The sequence below is a fragment of the Eubalaena glacialis genome, chromosome 14, assembly GCF_028564815.1.
Source record: "Eubalaena glacialis isolate mEubGla1 chromosome 14, mEubGla1.1.hap2.+ XY, whole genome shotgun sequence".
Classification (NCBI taxonomy): Eukaryota; Metazoa; Chordata; class Mammalia; order Artiodactyla; family Balaenidae; genus Eubalaena; species Eubalaena glacialis.
In genome coordinates, this window is record NC_083729.1 from 46450121 (window position 1) to 46474939 (window position 24819).

General features: G+C 41.2%; 3 protein-coding genes across 5 annotated transcripts in view; 2 read left to right on the plus strand and 1 right to left on the minus strand.

Annotated features, from left to right (window-relative positions):
* Positions 1-339: 339 nt before the first annotated feature.
* On the plus strand, positions 340-579 carry LOC133074606 (CDC42 small effector protein 1-like). The gene has a single exon (XM_061168524.1). It carries the CDS (start codon positions 340-342, stop codon positions 577-579), a length of 240 nt encoding a protein of 79 aa, XP_061024507.1.
* A 10638-nt stretch (positions 580-11217) lies between these two features.
* On the minus strand, positions 11218-13269 carry LOC133074680 (uncharacterized). The gene is made up of 2 exons (XM_061168632.1): positions 12837-13269; positions 11218-11938 (listed from the first exon to the last, which is right to left on the minus strand). Exons 1-2 carry the CDS (start codon positions 13116-13118, stop codon positions 11831-11833), a joined length of 390 nt encoding a protein of 129 aa, XP_061024615.1. The 5' UTR covers positions 13119-13269; the 3' UTR covers positions 11218-11830.
* SPTBN1 (spectrin beta, non-erythrocytic 1) overlaps positions 12570-24819 on the plus strand; it is a 195498-nt gene continuing 183248 nt past the window's right edge. The window contains exons 1-2 of one of the 3 annotated variants that reach the window (XM_061168630.1): positions 12570-12798; positions 15599-15680. The gene's annotated coding sequence lies outside the window, so the exon portion shown is untranslated. Of the gene's footprint in view, positions 12799-13313; positions 13511-15598; positions 15681-24819 lie in introns of those variants that run through there. The other 2 variants (XM_061168628.1, XM_061168629.1) reach the window with 2 other exon arrangements.

Here is a 24819-nt window from a genome sequence, read left to right on the forward strand (position 1 = left end):
GCCCACACTGGTGGGCCCCAAGCGAGACCCCCCCCGCCCCCGACCAGCTGCCGCCAGTCGCCTCAATGCCAGAGCAGAGCAGGGTTCCAAGTCTGTGGAAGACATAATCTTGTGCTTGCCTGCCCACCCCACTCTCTGACCTTGCTTGTCTCTCAGGGTCTGAGACGCTGACCTTCACTGCTCAGCTAAGGGCTCCAGAGACTCTACTTTCTCTACACCCGTCCAGCTGAGTAAACCTAGGATGTTGTTACACCTGAGGGGAGTGAGAAGTGGGCGGTCAAGGCACCAGAGTAAGAGCCCTCTGGGGCCTCAGGCAGAGTGAAACCGTAACCATCAGGGATGAGTGAATTTTGGCACACACTGGGCTGCTGCGTGGTAGAGAAACCCCAGCTGAAGAAGAAGAGGAGGCGGCTTGACCAGGCCATGACTGGGGAACCAATGAATTTTGTCCACCTGCCTCACATTGGCTCTAGGGAGATGGGGGTTGGAGATGGACTGGCCATGACAGGTGCAGTTCAGGAGCAGATCAGATTCAAGGGAAACCAAGACAGGCTGTGGAGCAATTCTAGGGGCTTGTAGCTCCAATAGGAATGGTTCTGCTGTATGTCCAAGCTTCACTCTGTCCAGCCCAGAAGAAATGCTGCCCCTACCAGTTTCCCTCCTAGAATCAATGACCCCAGGGCCCCTCTTTTCCCTATCTAATTAATAGTGCCTCAAAAGACTTGGGCGCTGGACTCCCTCTACTCCCTCTGGCTGTAGCCCCTCCTGGAGATGGGGTCAAGGCAGCAGGACTGACCAAGTGACTACTCGTTAGCCAGAGGAGCTCAGCTGAAGCCCTGAACACTCTCAGATCTGAGGTAGGAGTTTTCTTGGACTTGGAATGTGATCCCTTCTGCTGAATGACAGCCTAGGTGCCATATGCTTTTAAACTCTTAACCTGGAACTCCTTAAATATGGTCGGTAGGTGAGATTACCAAAGCTGAAGCTGGCTTTGCTGAGATGCTACCTACCTCCCTGCCCTTCTCTTTCCTCCTGGAATGAACTGAAGCAGATGTCAAGCAGGGGCTGGGAGGGTGACCACTGGCTAGTCTACTCTTTCTCTTTAGATCTCAGACTTTAAACTCACAGTCCCTCAATATCTCTCTGCCAATACCAGGGTCCTTCTCTAGGTAGGCCTCTAACCCTATGTTTCTGTAGCATTGCTGGCTCCCTAAGATCTTTTCTTTTTTTAAATTAATAAAAAATTGAATTAAAAAAAGAAAATAAATCTCTCATCATATTTTGAAGACATAGTATATACTCAATAAAGACTTGCCTCCTTCCCTTTGCAATCCATGGTAGTATAAATCTTTCTGTGTCTCACCAAGTGTTCCAGCATCCTCTCTAATGTGACCACTTTCTTTTTCCAGTCTCATCTCCCAGTAACAGGGAGAAGTGCTAACGCTCTTTTAAAGCCAGAGTCTCTAGAATGTAAACTTACTAGCTGTGGGACTTAAGCCCAGTTACCTACCTTCTCTGTGCCCAAGTGTTCCCACCTGGAAAATGGGGCTAATAATGGTAACTGCTTCATAGGGTTGTGAAGATTAAAGGTTAATATTGATGAAGCACTCAGAATAACATCTGGCATAAGGTAAGTGCTCAATAATCTCATTAAAGCTACTAGTAGTTTTATTTTCTAATTGTACACTGTAGTCCAGACACACTTGGCTCTTGGCTACACAAAGATACCTGATGCTTTCCCATGTCCATGTCTTTGCTCTTGCTGACCTCTTCACCTGGAATGTCCTTCTTCACCTGTTCAACCTGGTAAAATCCTATGCATTCTTCCAGGCCCAACCATGAATGCTACCTTCTTGATGAAGCCTTTCCAGATTTCCCCTAACCTGGTATCTTCCTCTTTGAAGGAATCCCCTCAGGGCTTTGTAGCTCTCTCCTGGCTCTTATCATGTTCAACTTTGTATCCAATGAGTTTTATACTCCTGGAGGAGCAATACACACACACACACACACACACACACACACACATATGTAGTACCCAGCAGTGTGATCTAGCAGGGAAAACTTCAGGCTGGGAACCAGGAAAACTGGGCTCTGGTCCCAGACCAACCACTCTGTAATCTTGGGTAAGTCACTTCATTGAGATTTGGTTTCCTCTTTCTTAAAACAGTGGGTTGGATTAGATGAGATCCGAAGCCTCTTCTATCTCTACCCTTCTGTAAGTCTAGTGTACACTCCTTGGACTGCCGTATACATGCCTGTGGGATTTCCAGTGAATAGAGGAACAAAGTTTGATCCAGAAATATCTGGTCACAAACCCTTGATTGCATTGTTTTAAAAGCAAAAGACTGAACAATCCAAATAAATAAAGTGTGGCATATAATAGAATAGGAAGCAGCTGTAACAACAACAACAACATAGAATAAGGAAGCTTACCATGTGCTGAGAAGGAGAAAGCTTTAGGATGCATTAAGTGAAAAAAAAGGCAAGATACAGAACAGTGTTTGTAGTATGCTACCTGTTGTATAATAAAGGGAGAGAAGTAATAAAACTATATATTTGATTTTGTTTATACATGCCTAAAGACACACTGGGCAGGTATCTCTTTTAGAGAGGTGCCCTGTTAGAGTACATAGAAATTTAAAAAGTGGTTACCTATGGGGAATGGAGGTGGGGACAGGGTGAGAGTGAGAATTTCAATACATACCTTTCAATACCATTTTGATTATTTAAGAATGTGAATGTATTGCCTACGCAAAGAAAAAGCTAAAGTTAAAAGAGAAACCTCTGATGGTGACAGTATTTTTAAACAAAAACAGATATTTATCTTACTTGTTGATTTTCAGTTTTCAGTGAGGCTAGGGAAGAACTAAGGAATGATTTACTAATTTATTGCTGCAGCTTTGTACTGGGGTATGAATCCCTGTGGCAATATTGTCATTGGAAAGGTGAAACTTTGGCAGTTGAGATATTCCTGGAGTTTTCTTCTCAAGCCAGCCACATTGATTCTCCAGTTCATACCACCTGACACAGGTGCTCAGAAACCAGAGGCCTCCATCTGTCTGGGATGTGGCCAGTGATTGTGTGAAAGGCCCACAACTACAGCATCAGCATCCTTACTCTTTCTGGAGGATCTGGGAGAATTCAGTTGAGGAGGAGGACAGGGGCAGCCTAGCAAATTCTCAGATCCTCTTGGAGGGCAAATTAACAGAAGAATGACTGGAGAAGGCTCTGAGTAGCACCTACATTGCCAATAGCTAAGACACAATTCAGAGAATGCTTTCGGAAAATTTTCCCAGCCTTCCCTAGAATCTACCCCTCAGATAGCATAAATCTTCCCACCAAATGGGTAATATCCCCAGTTCTTCTCAGATTCAGTTAGCCCACTGCCTTAAGAAACTTAGACCTAAAAATATTTTTGTTCCTACCAGAGCCCTGTAGCAATTAGAAATCCAATATATGATTTTCTCAGCTTGCTTTGGTCTAAGGTCCTCTTTGGAGAGAATCCTGAGAGTGTAAATTACTTGCAGCTGAGACAGGCCCATACTTACCCAGCAGGTATTGTATCAAACCCCAGCACTCCCTCTTGGCTGCTCCTGGGAAGGCCTCAGAAGAGCTTTTCAAAGCAGACCTCATAAAAACAAACACTCCCACCTCTACCCCCATCTCCTGTCCCTTTCGAAAAACAAACAATACCGCTCTGTCCACCAAACACAGGGGGATTTTCTGTTTAAAGTATTTTTTCTTATTCCATATTGGCAGCACTTATTAAGGAGCAGATGACTTTCAACTTGGGTGAACTTTGAAACATAAGCACATAAGAATCCAGGTGCTTGAAATTTTTTCAAACTTAGACACATCCTTACAGCCCTCGACTGAAAAATATCTTTTTAAAGTTTTATTCAAACTATGTCAGTTTTTTAAAAAGGGTGCCTTTGACCACATCTCGAGTCATTATGTTTGCTTTTAAAGCTTGTAGTAAAATGACTAAAATCCTATTTCCCTTTTCAAACTTTTGGAAACAGCTTTGGTGTCAGATGGACCTGAGTTTGAATTCTGTTTTCATCAGAATTCAAGACCTGTAAGACCTCAGGCAACTGACCCAATCTCTTTGCCTCAGTTTCCTCATCAATAAAATGGTGATAATTATGGTACGTACCACATAGATTAGCTGTGAGGATTAAATAAATACATGTAAAGTACTTAGAGTGCCTACATATATATGTAGTAAAAATAATAATGTCAAAACAATAACCAAAAATTATTATACCTTGCATCTCATTTGGGGAAAATGCTTATTAACTGAAATTTAGCAAATATTTCCTCATTTTTGTGAGTCTTTAAGGGCCCACATTTCAGTCTTAAATAAAGGCTTATTAAAATTGAACTCTTGCTTCCTCTAACCTGTGTGTAAAAGAAAGAACCCAAGAGAAGAGACCAGCCTGCAAACCATGAGAAGCAAGCAAGGACAGAATTTCATTGCCTCTATGGCAAATGTTCAGACAGTCTTAGTGTTTTTGTCATCCTCTGAGAATGAAGTGTAAAGTTTGTGTTGTGACCACACATCCCCACCCACTCAGTACCTGAGGACAGAGGATGGGAAATGAGGATACCCCAATGTCGGAAGTATGATTAGAGGACAAGATCCAATCACTCAATCCAGACAGAAGAGTTTCTCTTCAGACCAGCTACATGTTAAACTTCTCTGACCTCTGTGAGGGAGTGGTTTTTCTCTCTGTTTCTCTTTGTTCCTCACCCATCAGCCTATGAATTTTTGCAATTTCTTGAATGAATTCTAGGCATGAATCTAGCCCACTTCTGGAATCCTTTACATAGGCCAGCAAAGTATGTCAAATTGGGGTGGGTGGGTGGTTTATCTTGAGGCAATGGCAAGATGTCATTGCCAAGGTCGTCTTTGGACTTCCAAAAGAATGATACCAGTCATGAAAACATTAGCCCTGCCTGGCTTCTGCTCTCAAAAAGCATCTGGCTTGCTGCCCACAGATACCGAGGCCATTGTGATGGAGGCACTATGGGAAGCCTGGGGGTTGGAAATGACCTCACTTAGGAGTTCTTGCTTTGTGGCATATTCCAAATTCTAGTTGCTTTTCTTCTGTTTTCCCAAACCTAAATAGTCAGAATACCAGTGACTGAGGTCCCCATTGACAATGTCTGAAACAGGGTTGTCCAATAGAATTGTAAGGTGAGCCACATACATAATTTTAAAATTTTGCCATAGTTTTATTTGAAAAAAATAAAATAGAAATGGTGAAAATAATTTTTAAAATGTTTTATTTAATCCATTATACCCAAGATAATATCACTGCAATGTATAATTGACATTTTACAAATTGAGATATTTCACATTCTTTTTTTCTAAACTAAGTCTTTGAATTTGGTGTGTATATAGAGTTCATAAGATTTACAGTTAGAACAAGTAGTTTCAAATACCCAAGTTGTTCTAAACATACTTAAAAGTTGTGTAATAACTAAACCAAGAATCAATTTTAAAATTTAAGTTAATTAAAATTAAAAATTCAGGTTTTCTGTCACTCCAGCCACATTTCAAGTGCTCACTACCAGATGTGGCCTGGTGGCTACTGTATTGGACAGTGCAGGTTGGGATGATGAAGAAAAGTACACGTTGTTATATGGAGAGCCATCACACTCTGAGCTTTTCCCCTCCTCATTCTCAGCTGCTACTTACCAAAGGGAGATTCCAGAAAATTCTTTTTAAAAATTTCTACTTTGGTTTCAACAATAAGAACTCAGATCACTTTTATATTTCTGCAGTGGGATGATGAGAATCAAGCTGCCTGAAAATATGCAAGTGGAATAATTAGCTTATATCTGAGAGGTAAATTGTGATAAACCCTTTCTCAAGAGGAGCATGTAGGAAAGTTCTTTTTTTTTTTTAACTTTATTTTCTTTATTTTTTTGGCTGCATTGGGTCTTAGTTACGGCACGTGGGATCTTCGCTGAGGCACAAGGGGTCTTCCCTTGCGGTGCACAGTCTCTTCACTGAGGCGCTGGGGCTTCTCTCTAGTTGTGGAGCGTGGGCTCCAGGACACATGGGTTCTGTAGTTTGCAGCACGTGGGCTCTCGTTGAGGCGTGCAATCTCAGTAGTTGTGGCACACGGGCTTAGTTGCCTCACGGCATGTGGGATCTTAGTTCCCCGAACAGGGATTGAACCCGAGTCCCTTGGAAGGCGGATTCTTTACCACTGGACCACCAGGGAAGTCCTGGAAAGTTTTAAAGAACATGCAAAAGTCCGTTTACCTGATGTGACAAGTGGTTGGTTGGTTATGAAAAAATGATGTTAAATGAGGAACTAATAAAAAAAAAGATTTTCAATCTTGAATTGCATTTTTAAAATTGAGATGAAATTCACATAACATAAAGTTATCCATTTTAAAGCAACCATTTCAGTGGTATTTAATATATTCAATATGTTAGGCAATTACCTCCTCTATCTAAACATTTTCATGACTCCAAAATAAAACTCCATACCCATTAAGCAGTTATACCCCATTCTCACCCAGCCCCTCACTCCAGCCCCTGGCAACCACAATCTGTTTTCTATCTCTATGGATCTACCCATTCTGGATACTTCATATAAATGGAATCATACAATATGTGACTTTTGTGTTTGGCTTTTTTCACATTATGCTAAGTGTACATATGCTAAGTGTACATTGTAGCATGTATCAGTGCTTCATTCCTTTCATGGCTGAGTAGTATTCCATTGTATGTATCTATCACAGTTTGTTTATCCATCCATTGATGGACATTTGCATTGTTTCCACCTTTTGGCTATTGTGAAGAGTGCTACTATGAACATTTGTGCACAAGTGTTTGAGTACCTGTTTTCAGTTCTTTTGGGAATATAGCTAGGAGTGGAATTGCTGTATTGTATGGTAATTCTATTTAACTTTTTGAAGGACTGCCAAACTGTTTTCCACAGCAGCTGTACCACTTTGTATTCCCACCAACAGTGCATGAGGATTCCAATTCCTCCACATTCTTGCCAATACTAGTTATTTTCTGCTGTTCCCCCAGTTTTGTTGACATATAATTGACATATAGCACTGTATAGGTTTAAGGTATACAGCATAATGATTTGACTTTCATTTATTGTGAAATGATTACCACAAGTTTAGTTAACATCCATCATCTCCTATGGATACAAAATAAAGGAAAAACAATTTTTTTTCCTTATGATAAGAACTCTTAGGATTTACTGTCTCAACAACTTTCACATATATCATAGAGCAGTGTTAACTGTTGTCTTTGTGTTGTACAATTATTTATCTTATAACTGGAAATTTGTACCTCTTGACTATCTTTGTCCATCCTCCCCTCCACCCCCAACATCTCTGGTAACCACAAATCTGATCTCTTCCATTTTCTTGTTTTACTTTTTTTTTTTTTAAATTAAAGCTATCCTAGTGGTTTGCATTTCCCTAATGACTAATGATATTGAACATATTTTCACATGTTTGTTGATCACTTGAATATCTTCTTTGGAGAAAAGTCTATTCAACTCTTTTGCCCATTTTTGAATGGGGTTGTTTGTCTTTTTGTTGTTGAGTTGTGAGTTCTTTATATATTCTGAATACTAGACCCTTATCAGATGTATGATTTGCAAATATTTTCTCCTATTCTGTATATTTTTTCACTTTCTTGATACTGTCCTTTGATGGACAAAAGTTTTAAATTTTGATGAAGTCCAATTTGTCTATTTTTGTTGTTGTTCATGTTTTTGGTGTCATATCTAATGATTCATTGCCTAATCCTTGGAGCACATTTCAAAAGAAAAATAAAATTATAGCTGTATATCTGGAAAAAGACGAAGTTTTGTTTTACTTGAAACATAAATTTATATTCACCTGTTAATCTGTTGAAAAACAAAGTGTTTCTCTGAACATGTTTACTGAGTGAAAGGTCACTTCTCTTTTGCAAAAGCCACAGCTATTTGATACACACTTTTGTCTTCTTTTAAGTTGATTAAGAACTTAGAGACACCTGCAAAGCAACCTGTCTCCTAATATTTCAAGGTTTTTGTGATTTCCACCCTTTCTAATTTTTTACTGTTAGCTTGACCATGTGTAATTTGATGGCAATATTTTTAGCCTTTCTTGAGACATTTCAAAAATACTCGCATTTAATTGGTGTATGTAATGCTTAATTATAATAAGTATAATTATTAGGTATAATAAGTATAACTGGCATAAACAAATTTGGGGACAAACACATCTGCCTTGGTAAATATATAACTCAACTGGTAGGAGCTGAAATACACAGATGTAGAAGAGAATAGTCTACCAGCAGAGTATGTTTGTTGTGCCTTAGACATCAGTGTGCTTACAACACAGAGCAAGTGAACGATGTCATCCAACAAGTGGGCTAAGTGAAGAATCATTAAGAGAACGTCTATTCTACTATTCCAGAGGTTTAAATTCAGAATTACTTTAAGAACTTTAAAAAACCTGTGGTAACATATACATAATATTTACCATTTTAACCATTTTAAAATGTACAGTTCAATGGCATTAGTTCAGTCACATTGTTGTGCAACCATCACTACCACCCATCCCTAGAACTTTTTTTCATCTTGCAAAGAGAATTACTTTTTAATAATTAATATGCAATGCCCAGGCACACAGCTCTGATATACTAGCTTCCAAGTAGATATCGTTGGCACTTAGTAGCTGTGTAAACTCGGACAACTCAACCTATCCATGTCTCAGTTTTCTCATTTGTAAAATGGGTTTGATATCTACCTCACAGAACTGACAAAAGGACAAGATAGTGTGGCATTTGCTAAAGCACTTTAAAAACTGTTAAGCATTTTATAGTTGCTACTTATGATCATTATTATTGTTAACAGAAAAATTTGAAGATACTTTATAGAAAGCTGAGACTATTCTGACCATGTTACAAATATTATTTCTAAATATTTACATTACCATATAGTCAGATTGATCACCATACATATATTTTACTTGCTTATTGATTGATTGTACCTCCTACTACAATGGAAGATTCATGAAGGCAGTGATTTTTTACTGTTTTGCCCACTGCTCTATTTCAGAGCCTAGAACAGATTAAGGCATACATATTTCTTGAATAATTGAACGAATGAATTATTTTATTCAGCAGTAAGTGTGTTGGTGCTCAAAAAGTATTCATTCATGGTAATTACAGTTTAAACATGTAAGTCTTTAGGTTTCCCCAGTGCAAAATTAATATGTGTAAATCACCAAATGGAACATTTCTAATATGAGGAGACTTCCCAGACTAGTTCAAGGTTAAAAGGAAGTCAGGTTTAAGAATATTAGAAATGAAAAAAGTTATTCAAGTTTTCAAAATGTGTCCTGATTTTAAAATTTTAGAGTACTATTATTATAATAAAAGATGGGCTTTCTTTTTTTTTCTTAATTTTTATTGTGGTAAAATATACATAACTTAGCATTTATAATCTGAATTATTTTTTTAGTTATTATAAAATATTGGCTATATTCCCCATGTTCTACAATATATCCTTAGCTTATTTTATACATAATAGTTTGTATGTATATGGGTATTGTGTTAATATAACCAAGGAAATAGTTAAAGTACCATTCTCTCTTTTCTAAATAAAACAGGTAGTGACAGACAACACTATTGCTCATTCATATCTCATTTCAAGTATAGCCACATGACTTGCTTTGGCAAATGAAATGTGAGTGGAGGAAACCTTGTGTCATTTCTGGGCAGAAGTATTTAGTTGCTGGTACTTAACCCTCCATTACATTCTTTCCTTGCAATGGATATTGTGGGAGTACCCATTGACATGAAGGTACCATAGTATTAAAGTATTCTGGAATGTTGAGCTGACACTTGGAAGACAGCTTCCCCAGAGAGTCTCTTGGAACCACAGTTGACTTTGTATAAGCAACAAATTAGTTTTTGTTGATTTGGAAAGTGCATATTATACTGAGATTTGGGAACGAGGTGTTATCGAAACACAGTCTATGGTGTTATCATAACGGTCTATAGTGACTAATGTATGTTGACAAGATTTTCCCCTAAATTTTGAATGGAAAGTTAAAATAACTATTTATATCTCAAAATTTTTCTAATGAAGTATTATTTCTATGGGAGACAAAGCCATATATACCCACATGGTTTTAAAAATGGAGAGTAGAATGTTACAGACAGGAAACCAAGGAGTTTAAGGTTCCTTTAAATCAACCTTGATTCTAATGTGAGGATAAACTTCAGCAAAGTTGCTTCTGAGATATTTGGGAATAATCCTTTTGAGTTACCATCATTATTGCCTAAAGTTTTTTCTTTTTCTAGATTCTTTCTTTCCACAGAGATATGTGTCTTCTCCAATAATCTCTCCAGATTTAGACTTTTTTTTTACTTGTTAATTTTTCTTGGTCAGTGATACACTGGGATCTCCTGGGTGATGCTTCCCGCCCCCCACCAAAAGGTAAGAATTTGAAATTGCTAGTCAGGTATTTATAGTGAAACTCTGAATCCTTGTCTTTCACATGTTTGGAATACTTACTGCCACTTTACTAAAGTATCTTGCTAAAGTTATGTGTGGCTTTCCTTTTTGAAGGAAAATTTTAAAACTAAGTGGGAATGGAATGGGGTAGGGGAGGTGACTCATGCATCAAATGAAGATTTATTCGAGTACTGTTATCTGTGATAAAGGAAGCAGTTAAGAGTCACAATTTCAGAATAACATTGAAAGAATTTAAACAGGCATTTCTCAGTACTGCCATTGTTTTCTTTGGTATTTCATTAACACTGTGGGTGGGGAGGTGCTGGGGGCTCTGGCACAAAATGAGTGAAAGGGAAACAACTTTTATTTCTAGTGGGTATCCAGCATTACCTAATAAGGGCAGCCACATACATGTTGATGCTGTTCAATTCAACAAATATTTTTTGAGTACCTTTTAAATGCCTGCTACGTACAAGCAGTGAACAAAGAACCCTGCCTTTCGAGAGTTTACCTGGCTGTGTTGATCAACCTTGTGAGAAAAATGTTAAATCATTTGCCTTCCTCAATTTTTTTCATATAGATCAAATATAAACTTTTGGTCAAACATTCAAACTGATGGCGAAAGCCTAAAAGGAAGAATCATCTTCACTTTGCGGAGACGATTTTGTTTAGTTTTATTTTAAAATATTCATGAAAAATACATACAAAAATATAAATCCATCATGTCTACTGATTTGAGACATAAGCATGATCCTAGCTGTTTGACTATTATCATCATTATTATTATTTATTTTTTGAAAAAATTTTTATTCAGGTATTGAGGGTCAGAGCTTTAGGAGAAAAGCCTTAGGGCTTTTTTTTAACAACGGAGAAGGCCCCTCTCCGCTCTGAAGGCTTAGAGTGCCGCTTTGGGCACTTACAGAGCACGCAGAAAGTCAGTTTCTCCAGGCTGTTTTCTAAAGAGCATTTCTATTCGTGGTCCTGGTGATGACACCATCTTTTCTCCTCAACAGTGGCGGTTCCAGAATTTCTACATAGCTTCGGGGATTGCGAGGGTAGGCAAGCTGGTTGAGAATCGGCTCTAGCACTTGCCAAGTCTCGAGGAAACGTCCCGTGTCCATCTCACGGTACATGGGTAGGGGGAGAACTCAAGCCCTCAGGCCATCGCGGGGCCTCCACCGCACCCGGGACGTCCCCACTTCCTAGGAGTGGCTCGGGAAGGGCACCCGAATCAGGCTAAAGTGAGCCGGCTTCACGGCGAGAGAGGCAAGAGCTGGACGAACCACTTGTAGGGTCTATCACCAGCTACCCCGAGGGAAAGGGTGAAAAATCACTCATAAAGGAGGAAGAGCTTGACTTCGCCGAGGAACAACCGCCTTCCCTCCATCGCCCAGGTTTCCCACGGAGAGGTCACCACCGGTCTTCATCAGGCTGGGCAGAACCTATAAGGCATCACCACCTAGAACTAAAACTAAACAACCAAACGACTCTCCAAAGCCTCCCTCAACACGCTCTCTCCATTGCGTTCTAAACGCAAACATCGAGGGCAAAAAGAGGCTGCACGAGTCACGTAGAAAATTAGGCTGCCCTTTTCCATGGCGATAATCGAATTAGCCTCAAATTAAACATGAAATTGGCCCTTGCCGGCTGTGGGGACAAAGCCCCCATTGTCCCTTGGCTCGGACAGCGCGGCGGCGGTGCCCACCCTGCCCAGGCCAGCCCCGGCCAGTCCCCGCGGCAGGGGACAAGGTCGGCGCTGGGCCAGGGCAGAGGCTCCGCGGGGAAAGCGTGGACGTGCCCGAGGTTCGGGTCGCGCGCGGAGCAGGCGCCGGGTGGGCGGCTGCGGGTCTCTCGGCGAGCGCGGAGGGCCGGCGGCAGAGGGAAACAGAGGAGGGAGGAGCGCAGCAGAGGGGTGGAGGGTGTGCGGGAGAGAGCGTGTGCGCGCGCGCGCGTGTGCGCGCACCCGGGGCCAGCCCGCGTCCGCGCGCTCCCTCTCCCCGCCCCTCGCCCCCTCCCTGCAGCTCCCTCCCCTCCTCCCCCCGCCCCGCGCTCCCGCCCAACCCCCGGAATCAGTGCAGCTGTTGCCGAGCAGGCTGCGGATTCCTCCAGTCCCTCCCTCGGCCGCCTCTCCGTCCGGAGCGAGCGCGCAGCCCCGCGCAACAGCGCCCACCGGTCCCGTCCTGTGAGCCCCGGCCCCAGCCGCGGACAGCCCCGCGGAGTCGCCTCCCGGCCCACCCGCCCGGCCGCCGAGGAGCGGGAGGAGGACGGGACCCCGGCGCCCCCACCCCCCTATCCGCGGGAGGTAGGTAGGGGGCCTGAGGCAGGAAGATGCCAACTCACTGGGGCTGTCTCCCGGGCTGGCTCCTGGGCGGCGGGAGGAGGGGCGCGGGCCCAGGCCGGGAGAACGCGGCTGTCCCGCCGTTGCCCTGCGCCCGGGGAGCGGGGTGGGGGCGGGGAAGCTGTAGAGCCCGGGCGGGGGCGGCGCGGGGAGCCGGGTCTCCAGTGGCGTCTGAGTACGCGGGCGGTGCGGGGGGGGGGGGCGGGGGGCGGCGGGCTCCGCAGTGAGGCGGTCGCAGAGCAGCCGTGCGCACCGCGGCCGCCTAGCCTCATCCCTGGACGCATTGGGGCCGATTCCTTCCCCGCCTCCGCCGCCTCCTCCCTCCAGCCGGGCGCAGCGGCCCCCGGCGCGGGGGTGGTTGCTAAGTGGGCAGACGGGAGGGTGTATTTTCGGGTGCCCTCTCTCTAGCCCCGGCTGGTGGCGAGTGGGGGCGGTGTTGACAGGGCCGGGTTTTGCGCGTAACGGTACGGGGGATGCGGCCAGGCGTGGTCCCGGCTGCGCCGAGCTGCAGCTGAAACGGAGGCGGCGGCCCGGCGCCCCCACCCCCGCCCATCCTCGCGCCCGCCCCCAGCCCTCCCTGCCGTCCCCGCTCTCCCAGGGCTGGGCGGGAGCCGCCTCGGGTCGCGGAGCCGCCGCGGCGCCCGCCCTTCAGCTCCTGCCACCCTCTCTTCAACAGGTTTGTGCCAGCGCGGGGACCCTCCGGGCTTGCCTTTGGGGAGGTGGGCTGGAAGCCCCTCTGGTCATCAGCCCTCACACGACGCCCGCGGCCCTCTTTTTGGGGGGAGCCTTCCCTTTGTTTTTGTGATAGGAAAGATGCCAAGTGCCTGCCGTCAGATGGCGAGGGGGGAGTGTTGTGGGCATCGGTACACAAACCGTGTCCGTTATTTTTCCAGTCAAAAGCCGGGCCAGATAGTAAGTGAGGAGAGGGCGAGTATGGGGGTGCTTCGGCGGAGGAGAAAAATGGATTCGGTGGGGTTTATCTGGACGGGGATGTGATTTTTTTGGCAAGATGGATGGCTCACGGTGCCCTCGCCGTGATGCAGCACAATGCAGCAGTATCGCAGCCTCCCCTGGTTCTCGCTGGCGGGGCTTGGCAAGGCCACTCGGCGCCTGCGGCCCCCGCCGGGCCCCACCCAGGCCCAGGGCTGCCCTTGGACGAGACTCGGAGCTGCTTCTACCTTGTCATGCTGCTTCAGCTGGATGTGGCGTCGGGAGGACCAGGTCACCTAGTAGTGAGGGGGGGAGTCTTCTCTTTGGGTAACCCCCTCCCGCCTAGCCTGGTGGGCCGTGCTGGGATGAAGGGGTGTCCTGCAGTGCTAATGCGGGCAGAGGGAGTCGGCCTGCGGCTGCGGACCGGAATCTGATCTCCGACCGAGGGACCTGAGCCGTAGGGAGGGGCTGCCGGGAGGACCGGGCCCAGTGGTGTGCGGAGGCAGTGGTGCAGTCTGTGTTGGGAGTCGCAGCGTCTTTTCACCCGTAATCCGTAAACCACAACCCACCTCTCCATCAATTTCATCATATGTGAAAGTTGATGTTTATTATTTGGTGCTTTACAGCTACGACATTAGGGTACCTCTGTCTTTGATCAATACTAAGAGTATGAATTTTTCCTGTAGGAAACCATTTTTTGAAATGAAACCATTGATATGTTTTAGTTCATATGTCCCTGAGACATTTTAAAAATTAACATTCAGTAAATTGTTTTAAGAAGAAGTTATATATGTTTTTGATGGATGGAGAATGATTTTTTTAACCTCTATTTGCTTTGTTTTCATCGTTTGCTTTTTCTGTAATCAAATACGGTTACATATTCGGATTCTTTATTAAAGATTATTTGGTAAATGTGTCATGGTTGATGGTAAATTGGTATTCAAATTGGCTTTGATAGCCAAGTTAAGTCTCCAGTCATGAATAATGGGATTGTGGTGGTAACTGATTGCATTTGTTTGTTTATATGTATATGTACTTTTTATATACATATATTTTGCAGATGTGGCTGGGGAGGGGATTGTGAAGGGCAGACCACCAGGGCCTGTGTAGCTGGTATCTGGTCAGAAGGAGATGTTCCAACATCCTCATCTATTTAGTCTGGGGTAGTACCCAAGGAATTTCCCTTATAAATGCCACTTCTACAGTTCAATGTGGGATGGCAAATGGGATACATTTCAGATTTCACCCCAGGCTCTTCTAGAATGTATAGGTGAAAAAGGGAATTTCAGTATGTTAACTGGAAGGGAAGATCAGTGTTTCAAAGCAAGGGTGTGTCTGCTTTTATTTTTTAAATCTCTAATGAACCCAAGTTAGTGGCATTTGATTTTATGTGGCTCTGCAGAATAGAATTGACTGCAGATTGTGTAGTTTATGTGCATTATTTTCAGTAATAGAGGGCCATTAAAATGTGGAATTTTTTAGATTTGGGCTAAATCTTTGTGCTGGTTGTATAAAATCATGTTGCATTATGATGTTTGGGAGTATTCCTTCCATAGATTATCCAGACATTTTGGATTTACTGTGTTGTAAGAAAATACCCTGTGTTGATGTCACAGGAAGTTTAGCTGTTCTGACTTACCAGGTGCAGAATTCTGTTAGGTTAAGCTCTTTGTAACTCTCTTGGCTCTGGATGGACCAAAACCTTCATCAGAGAGAATGAGAAGTACTGGGGCAGTGAAGAAACTGCTGTCACTTGGACGTCTTCTGCTGTGCAGGCTTTCGGTAAAGAGCATCTCTTGGATGAGAGTAGTAACAACTGTCTGTGATGTTGCAGGAGCAAGCGACAAGACCTCACTCTACTAGTGACACATCCTTAGCAGAGACTTGGCATTGGCAGAGTTTCCTTGGAAGAGTATGTGAGTGGTTATTTTGTCTTGCTGTATGAAAGTATGACTTTACATGTAGAAGTACTATTTTGAGATGGGAGGATTTTACTACTTCTAAACAAACATAGGCATGATGAGGGGAAATTATTCGGTGTGGTTTTTGTTGAGATAATAAGCTTTTCGTTTTAACAGCATATTCTTAGAGAGAATTTTAAAGCCCAACATATATATTTTTTACATGCAATGATGGGATGCTCCTTTAATTATGTGGGGCCCCCCCACCAACATCTGCATGAAAATCAGGCCTTAATTAATGTTTTGTGAATATCTTTATGGTAGTCCTGGTTTCTTCCTTTGAGACTTTTGGGAATGTAAACCATTCTTCCATAAGGAAAGGGCTAATACCCCTGCTGGAAAAGAGATTTCTCTAGGTCTGTGGAGGTGAGTAAAACCTCTCCTGGAGTTCTCTTGCAAGTTTTCAGTCTTTGCTGTTTCTCAAAGCACCTTTTCTTTGCAAAAGACCTAGTTTAGTACTCTTGATTTTTTTCTGATAACAAGCGTCCTGTATCCAAGTTTTTATAGTGTAGGAATAACGTCATCAATCTCTACTTTGGGGGAAAATGAAATGGTCTCAATTAGATACTCTCATATTTCTATTTTTAAACATCACCAGAGAAGGCATTTTCATGATGTCTCTTGCTACCATAGTGAGGTGAGGTTCGTGGGCCAGCAACATCAGGACAGGATCACTTACGAAGTGGGAGCTTGTTGTATATGTAAATCCTTAGAGGCTCAGTCCTTTCCAATCAAAATTTGCATTTTAACATGACCCCTAAGTGGTCTGTATGGACATTAAATTGAGAAACTGCTCTGCTCCTTCAGCTGAAAGACTTCCATATCAAAAGGTTCTTACTAGTATCTTACTTTTGTCTTTTGCTGAAGTATCAGCACATTTTTTCCCCTTGAATCACTAAGAAATTGATGCATGTGTTGTAAGTTATTTAATACAGAAATATTTAATTTAAAGTTCTTCTGTAATCTTTAGGTGGAAGAGCTCTATTTACTATGTTTATTTAGATTAATCAATTTTTTAGGTTCTTTTCTAAAACACCTCTAATGTTGAAAAAACAAACTCCCCACCCCCCCTAGAAGAAGGCATTAGTTTTGAGATAGCAGAACTGGAGTCCAGGAAGCTAAACCCCTGACCATAGGGTCCCCTCTACTACCTCTGCTCTCCTCTGGCATCTTGTTCTCTGTCATCAGCTATTTTTCCTGGTGTATTCAATATGCTGACCTTCTGGTTCATTTTTTTCCCTTAAAGTTGTTTTTTATTAAGTGATTTGTATATACAAAATAATGTTCATAAAAGATGTATTACAGAATCACAAACCAATGGACACTCAGGCAGCCACCACTTAGTTCAAGAAGAAGAACCTATTATACATTTAGAGTCCCCTATGTGCCCCTCTGTCATCCCATCTGAAGCAACCAAGGTCCTGAATTTTGTGTTTATCATTCCCTTGCTCTTCTTTATGGGTTATCCTTTTAAAAATTCTTATTTATTTTATATGTTTCAGAACTTTATATAAATGAAATTACACTTTATGTATTTTTCTGTGACTTGTCCTTTCAGATTAACATATTCCTGAGACTCATTAATTTTGTTGCTGTAGTTCATTCATTTTCACTGCTGTGTAGTATTCCACCATGGCTTATTTATTCTTTCTACTGTAGATGGAGATTTGGATTGATTTTAGTTTTTTTTTTCTTTTGCTATTATAAAAAGACTGCTATGAATGGGTCTTCTACATGTCTCTTATTATGTAGGTGGGGATACATGCATATGCACACAAACATATTATTTGTTTTTCTCTCTCTCAGGAATGAAATTTGCTGGCTCATAGGGTATATGCATCATCAACCTTACTAGATAATGCCAAACCTTATTAGATAATGCCAAAGAGATTGTATTGATTATATTCCTACTAGAAGTGTACAGATGTTATAGTTTTTCCACAACCTTGCCAGACTTCAAAATGTTGTCCAGTCATATTTGTGAAATGTTATCTCATTGTGCTTTTTATTTGCAATTTCCCTGATTATTGAGGTTAAGTATATATTTATAGTATTGACCTTTTGGGTTCCCTCTTTTGTTAAGTCCTTGTTTAGTCTTTTGTCTGTATGTCTTTTAGATATTTTTCTTATTGATTGATTTAATGTAGATTGCCTAATAATCCCTTGTGGATTATATGTGTTGCAAAAACTACCTCCCAGTTTGTGTTTCTTTTTTTTTTTTTAAACTCTTCATGGTTTATTTTGATGAACAGTCACTCATAATTTCAGTAGAGTCATAATCAAGTTTTTGTCCTTTAAGTTCTGTAAGGATGATTATGTTGTTGCAGAAAATTTTTCCTTAGTTTAGAAAGAGCTTGGGTTTTAGAGTCAAACAGATCTGGGCTCAAATCCTAATGCTATTGTATACCAGCGATGTGGTCACATCTAGGTCCTTGGGTTAGTTCATTACTCTTGGAATCACGATTTCCTCATCAGTAAAGTTGAAATAATAATACTTCCTCATACAGTTGTGAGATAGCAGTGTACAGTGCTAGGCACATAGTAGGCGTTCAGCTGATAACGGTTCCATTCCTTTCCCTTTGGACTATCCAAGCTATACCAGCCACTGACCCCTCTTGGGGTAGTTCTCAAAACTACCTTAACATTTTTATGTCAAAAGCGCTATTATTCTTTTATTTTTTAAAATTCTGTGTTACCAATGGAATTTTTATATTGATTAACACAGGCTGCGCAAGACCACTTAGTGGAAACCCTTTGTCAGTTCAGTTTCCTGTTCTTGAAAGTAGTGTAATTATAGTTCTTTTACCAAGAAGCACTTATATGAATGTTATTCCTTTGCTGCTACTCTAAGATTACTTTGCAATATGGTTTTTAATGCAGTAAATAACTATTGGGTACCTTCTGTAGCCAAGGCTTGTTATTGGGTTAGGATGATGGTGGTGTGGGCTGGCTTAAAGCTGAATAAGAATTAGTTCCTGAATCCAAGGACTTTATACTCCTAATGTATAGAATATACTCTCTATATGTACACGGAAGGTAAAGATCTTTTACTGACCAGGTGTGTGACTTCAGTAAGCCATTAATCTTTCTGGTCTCAGATCTAAATTTATCAAACGAAAAACTTAGATGAAATCCTGGTGGGGGTTAAAACCTGGCACATGGGCACCACTCCCTGTGTCCCTGGGAGGCATAGAAAATCAATCAGGGCGCTCTTTCTGCAGAGCTGAGATGGGGCTCCAGGAACACCCTCAATACAGTGTTCGAGTCAGGAACTGCCAACTGATCGGATCTGGCACTTAGGTTTCAAGATCCTGTACACCTAAAATTCTGTGATGGTATTTGAGTAACACAACACTTTGGCAGTTGTTCAAAACACAGTGGAACAGGAAGAAACTAGAAGCAAGGAGACAGGAAAGAGGTGATGGTGAAGGTCCAGAGATTAAGGGAGCAAGTGATGGTGGAGGCTGAGAGAATGAGGAGGAGGGGAGAGATGGGAGAAAGGTTGTGAAGACCCAATCCTTTGCTGACAGTTTGCAGGGTGACTGGATGGGAGTGGACCTGAGTGGATAAGGAGCTAAAATAAAGGGTTCAGATTCGAATAATGACAAAGAGCATGGTTGTCACCATGATGACGGAAGTAGACAGGTTAAGGGGAAGAGTGGATATCTGGTTGGGAAGAGAATCAGTTTTGTGTTTAAACATGTTGAATTTGAGGTTCTGGCAGAACCCTTCGTGGAGATAATGCTCAAGAAGTTGAAGGAGACAGGTCAGGGCTAGGGTGGCTGAGGAGAGGCTGTTGGATGCAGGAGTCCCGAGCCTTGGGCTCTGGAATTACTCCACCTTGTCACTCCATGCACTGGCTAATTGACCTTGGGCAAGCTGCCTTGACCTCTCTGTGAGCCTCAGTATCTTCATCTGCAAAATGGTGGTATTGACAGTTTCTGTCACAAAGGATTATGAAAGCTAAGTGGGATAATCCAGTGCCATCACAATACGTTTTAATTATCATAAAACGTGGAATTTTTGCTTAGTTTGTCTCACTTTTATGCTTCCTTTCAAATAATTTGATTTATTCAGAAAAGATACATTCCAGTAAACAATACCATCATGCAGATAAATAATGCTAAGTCTATATTAAAGTTGTCCTTACGTCTAATTAGTAGGAAAAGCAAACCTGATTAATACTTATTTTTAATAAATAAGAAAACACTAAAACCCTAGTGCTTAGGGAAAGGATAGGAACATAGTTTGTAAAAGAAGATAGCATAGAAGCCAATAACCATATTCAATTGTTCAAACCCACCAGTAATATGAAATAAGAACTAAAACAATTAGATTAATTTTCCACTTAAATTGGTAGGTAATGCTCTCTGGGATGCTGTGAGATTGGGCCTCTGCATCACCTGTTGGGAGAATATTTGGATTAATACAAACTGAGTGGAAAACAAGGGGTCCTGTATATGTAACAGAAAACTTAAATGTTTATGCCTTTTGGGCTGAAATTCCCCTTGCAGTTCTGTAATCTAAAGAAGGAATTAAAAATAAGGACAGGCTTTTAAGCAGGGATTTTCTTAGCAATATTAATAGTGAAAAAACAAATGTGACATAGTCAAATAAATTATGGCACAGGCATGGGATAGAATTCAATGTACTGCTTAAAATAACGGTTTGTTAGAGTATTACTGAAAAGGGAAAATGCTAACAATATAATATTCAGTGGAAATATCTGTATGCAAAGCTGTACAATATGGTATAACTCCAGTTTTGTTATATTAAAGACTGGAAGGAAATACATTAAAATATTAATGGTTTGCTTTGGATGGTGGGTTGATGGGTGATTTCCTTTCTTATATGAAAGGAAATTCCTATGACTTAATGTTTCTCATTTGGAGTTTTGAAATATTTTACAAATAGAGACGAGTACAGTAAATAATATAATAGACTACCATGAGGATCATTTTTTAAGTAATAAAAAAAGCAATCAACCGTTTAGTTTTTAAAAAAGAAATGAAAAAAGTAAGCTTGGCCAATTGTAGATTATTGTTAGGGGATGGTTTAAGAGTCCGAAGGGTTGTCATATCTGTCCTCTGCACTTATCTAGAGCAGTGGGAAAACATCAGCATCTGTAAGTCACCTTCTGAAGGGTGTGGGTCTGAGAGGGGTAGAGCATTCAGATGTAATGGAATGATAGCTTGACACCACTAGTCTTGGTCAGCTTAAAGAGTGGGGAAGACCAGGTTTCTTTATTATTTCCAAACCGCACACTTGTGTGACGAGAGCAGTGGAATTATGTGACATATTTGTTCTCACTTGTAGAAGCCCAAATACTGCTGCTGGAACTAATTTTGTAACCATTAGACCATCAGGTTTCATTGGTGTTGGTCAGAAATGTAGATAAAATTCCAAGTGAAATACTGTGTGCTAACACATATATATGGAATCTAAAAAAAAAAAAAAAAAGGTTCTGAAGAACCTAGGGGCAGGACAGGAATAAAGACGCAGATGTAGAGAATGGACTTGAGGACACGGGGAGGGGGAAGGGTAAGCTGGGACGAAGTGAGAGAGTAGCATGGACTTATATATACTACCAAATGTAAAATAGATAGCTAGTGGGAAGCAGCCGCATAGCACAGGGAGATCAGCTCGGTGCTTTGTGACCACCTATAGGGGTGGGATAGGGAGGGTGGGATAGGGAGGGTGGGAGGGAGGAAGGCGCAAGAGGGAAGAGATATGGGGATATATGCATATGTATAGCTGATTCACTTTATTATACAGCAGAAACCAACACACCATTGTAAAGCAATTATACTCCAGTAAAGATGTTAAAAAAAAAATTCTGAGTGAAAATTTTAAAATAAAAATGACTCCAGATTTAGATTACTTCCAATTAATGGTTTCTCAGCATTTGGGAATATTCAGGCTAAGAGTGGGAGGAATGAATTTTATGATACCTTTCCTTTTTTCTTATGAAAAGAAATTCTTATATAATGTTATATATGACATTTATGTATGCATATAATGATATCTATTTTATCTATCACGTAAGTGAGAAAGAGAGATGTGTGTGATTGAGAAAGCTCCACCATGAAGGGAGACAAAGGGCTATTTTAAGACTTTTTAAGTGGGGAATTTTATAGAGAGAGTATTTTGAAGGAAGGTGAATCCCAGGAATGAGTCACTTTGTCCTTAGCCGGTGAGGGAAATGTTTGAGAGGAAAAAGTACTTTCTGTTTTATGGTCCACGTCCTCAACTGTATTGGTACTTTGTAAAATGTAGCTTATAAAAATGAACTAATTTACTTTCAGGAATTTTGTATTTTTTCTGATTGATTGAGGAGGGGTTCAGGTGAAGTGTGCTCTGAGATATGTGCTCTGAGATATGAAAGGAAGATGTTATAACTTCAAGATTGCTTTAAAATTGGCCCTTGTATATAGGCATCATAATTCCATTCTTAGTGAACTCTAAAGAACCATTTGACATCTCTGCTCTAGGATCCTAGAGTTCCTTGCTGGTTCTGATCTTTAACATATAAACTTGAAGCCCTTACTTAGGCCAGTAAAATCTGTATCAGAATATAACTACGAATTTTTTCCTCAACAGATGAAATAGGATGAAATTTAGAATGACATATGAATAGAATTTATTCTTTTGAAATATATATGTTCAGTGTTTAATTTGTATAATTAAATATGTCTCTGCTTAGTAAGTTCATTAGCCTAACAGTGGTTATCTCTGGGTGATGGGGTTGTGGAGGAGTTCTAATTTCATCTCTCCATATATTCCAAATTTTTTTAAAATACTTACCAATAAACTTTTGATCTTTATTAAAAATATCCTAACACCATAACAAACGTCATTTTAGCTGGATAAAAACTAATGAGTGAAATGATTAATCAGCTAAATATACCCTCTGCTGTTCAATTTTTTTCTACCAGGGCTTTCAGAAAGGCAGCATCAATAGTACTGAAGGTGTAAAGAACGCCAAAGTTTTGAAAAGATTTTTCCATTCCTCATTTAAATGTGCAGTTTGTTAGAGCCTTGCCATTTCCGTGGAGTGTGGGAAAAGATGTAGAAACTGGGCCACAAGGGAGCCTGACAGAAGCATCATCCGGGCGGAGACCAGCCTCGAATGGCTACTGCCTTTGGTTCTGGATGAAATTTCTTGTTGTTTCCCTACCCTCTTGGATGGCTGTTTCAGGGATAATTTTTGTCCTGGTGTGTTTGCTTCAAGGCCAAATCTAAATGTTCAAGGGCTACACATTTTTCCAGAGTGTTCTTCGCCAGCTATACAGAGTCTTTGGGGTGGGATAATGCATATTTTTATCACGGTCTAGGGCTTTTTTTTCCCCCCCTTTTATCTTATTTAAAGGGGAAGAAAAACCTAGATTCTTCCCTAAGGCAATACTTATTATTTTTCTCTGTGATGTTTAAACATTTTCCATTGTATTTTTTAACCTGTAGCATAGGAGTGCTTTTATAGGGAGAACAATCATCTTAAAAGTTAAAATATTCATTTTCTTCACCTTTTAGAATCCCTGAATTTTTAAGTGTCTGCTACTATATACAGTATGTTAGGTTTTTTCTGAATAGTTTATGTAGAATATATACTTTCAAAAAGGTATAAATTAGCATAAAATCATAACATATTTCAAAATTTTCAAAATAATATTTATTACCAAAATAATAAATATTGTAGAGCATATGGAAAATAAAAATGAACACAAAGAAGAAAATTAAAATCACTGACCCCATTCAGTGACCCCAGAGACATGCAGTTATCATTTTGGTGTTTGTGTTTTAAACCTTTTTCCCTCTGTACATATTTGTTCGTCTCATGAATAAGGGTCAGTCCTCAAATCTCAAGCTAAAGTTGTGAAGTTTTCACAGTCTGAATAATCCCTCGATGTTTATCACCCTTCCAGTTGGTACATGTAGCATGACAAAACATAATATCTAATTACTACTGGCCATATTTAAAACTGTGGCTTATGGACACTGTCGGTTTCCCTGAGTTGTTTCAGTGGTGGGGTGTTAAGGAAAATGGCAAAGATTGAGAGAACCCCAAATTTGCTTATTGTAGATACTTCTCTACTTTAAAAAAATTGTTTTATAGTGGAAAAGTACCAGAAATTAAGCTATCATTAGATAATGTGTGCTGTTTGTTTTGAGAGGAATTCCCATCAGAGTTGCATTAATTCCCTGAGAGACATCTCCGTATGCTTCGGACAACATCTGATTTTACTTTTGTCTTCAGATTTCAGAGTTTTTGGAACCAGCTACTCTATAAAGTGTTGCAAATGGAATGGATGTGGTTATTATAATCTTGGTTTTAAATGTAATAAATTTTACTGGGCTGGGTTTGGTTGTAATTGTTGAAAGCATACAGTATAGCTCAGCTTTCCTAGGGTATTTGTATCAGCTGAACTCTTTAAAATTCTATCTTCGGATCCGGGATCTATTTCAAGGAGAAAAAGCAATATACATATTTGATTATGCAAACCAGTTTCTTAAGCCGTGGGACCTCAGATGGATGGATGTGATGCAGGTGACTTGCTGGCACTTCTTTGTTGCCTTAATTCTAGTATAGTTGGCCTCTTCCTGAAGAAGGTGCTAATATGGTTTCTTCATGTGCTGAGGGAAAGAGGGAGTGGGAAGAGGGGAGAAATACCTTTTCATTGGAAGAGAAAGAAAGCCCTTGCCGGCAATTTCTGTGAGGTACTTTGTGGTTGTTACTGGTCTCACTTGGGTTGGTTGGCCACAAGGAAAAATGGGAAATGACCTTCTTCCCAGGTTTAAACACTAAGGCCAGTGGTGGCACCTTGCACAGTTTAGAGGGGAAATCTGAGCTGGGCCTGGTGGTGGATGGAGCTGGGCTGGGTGATGGATGGAGCTGGGCTGGGTAATAGATGGAGCAGGGTTGGGTGATGGAGCTCAGGTACACTCTGGACTTCCTCTCTCCAAATGAGGGATTGTTCAGAAACTCCCAACCTGGTGGGAGTCATTCTCTTTGAGGGTGGCCAAAACCCATCAAGGGAAATGTTTGCTGGTTAATGTGCCTGGGCTGACTGAAGCCTGGAGTAGGGAGGGATCTCAT

What these genes read in the sequence shown, in the direction of transcription:
- LOC133074606 (XM_061168524.1), top strand. Translation starts at nt 340, where the DNA reads ATGAGTGAATTTTGGCACACACTGGGCTGCTGCGTGGTAGAGAAACCC.
- LOC133074680 (XM_061168632.1), bottom strand. Translation starts at nt 13,118, where the DNA reads ATGCGTCCAGGGATGAGGCTAGGCGGCCGCGGTGCGCACGGCTGCTCT. An exon ending in CAGCCCGGGAGACAGCCCCA is followed by an intron (nt 11,939 to 12,836) that starts GTGAGTTGGCAT and finishes GATGCCTTATAG; the next exon opens with GTTCTGCCCAGCCTGATGAA.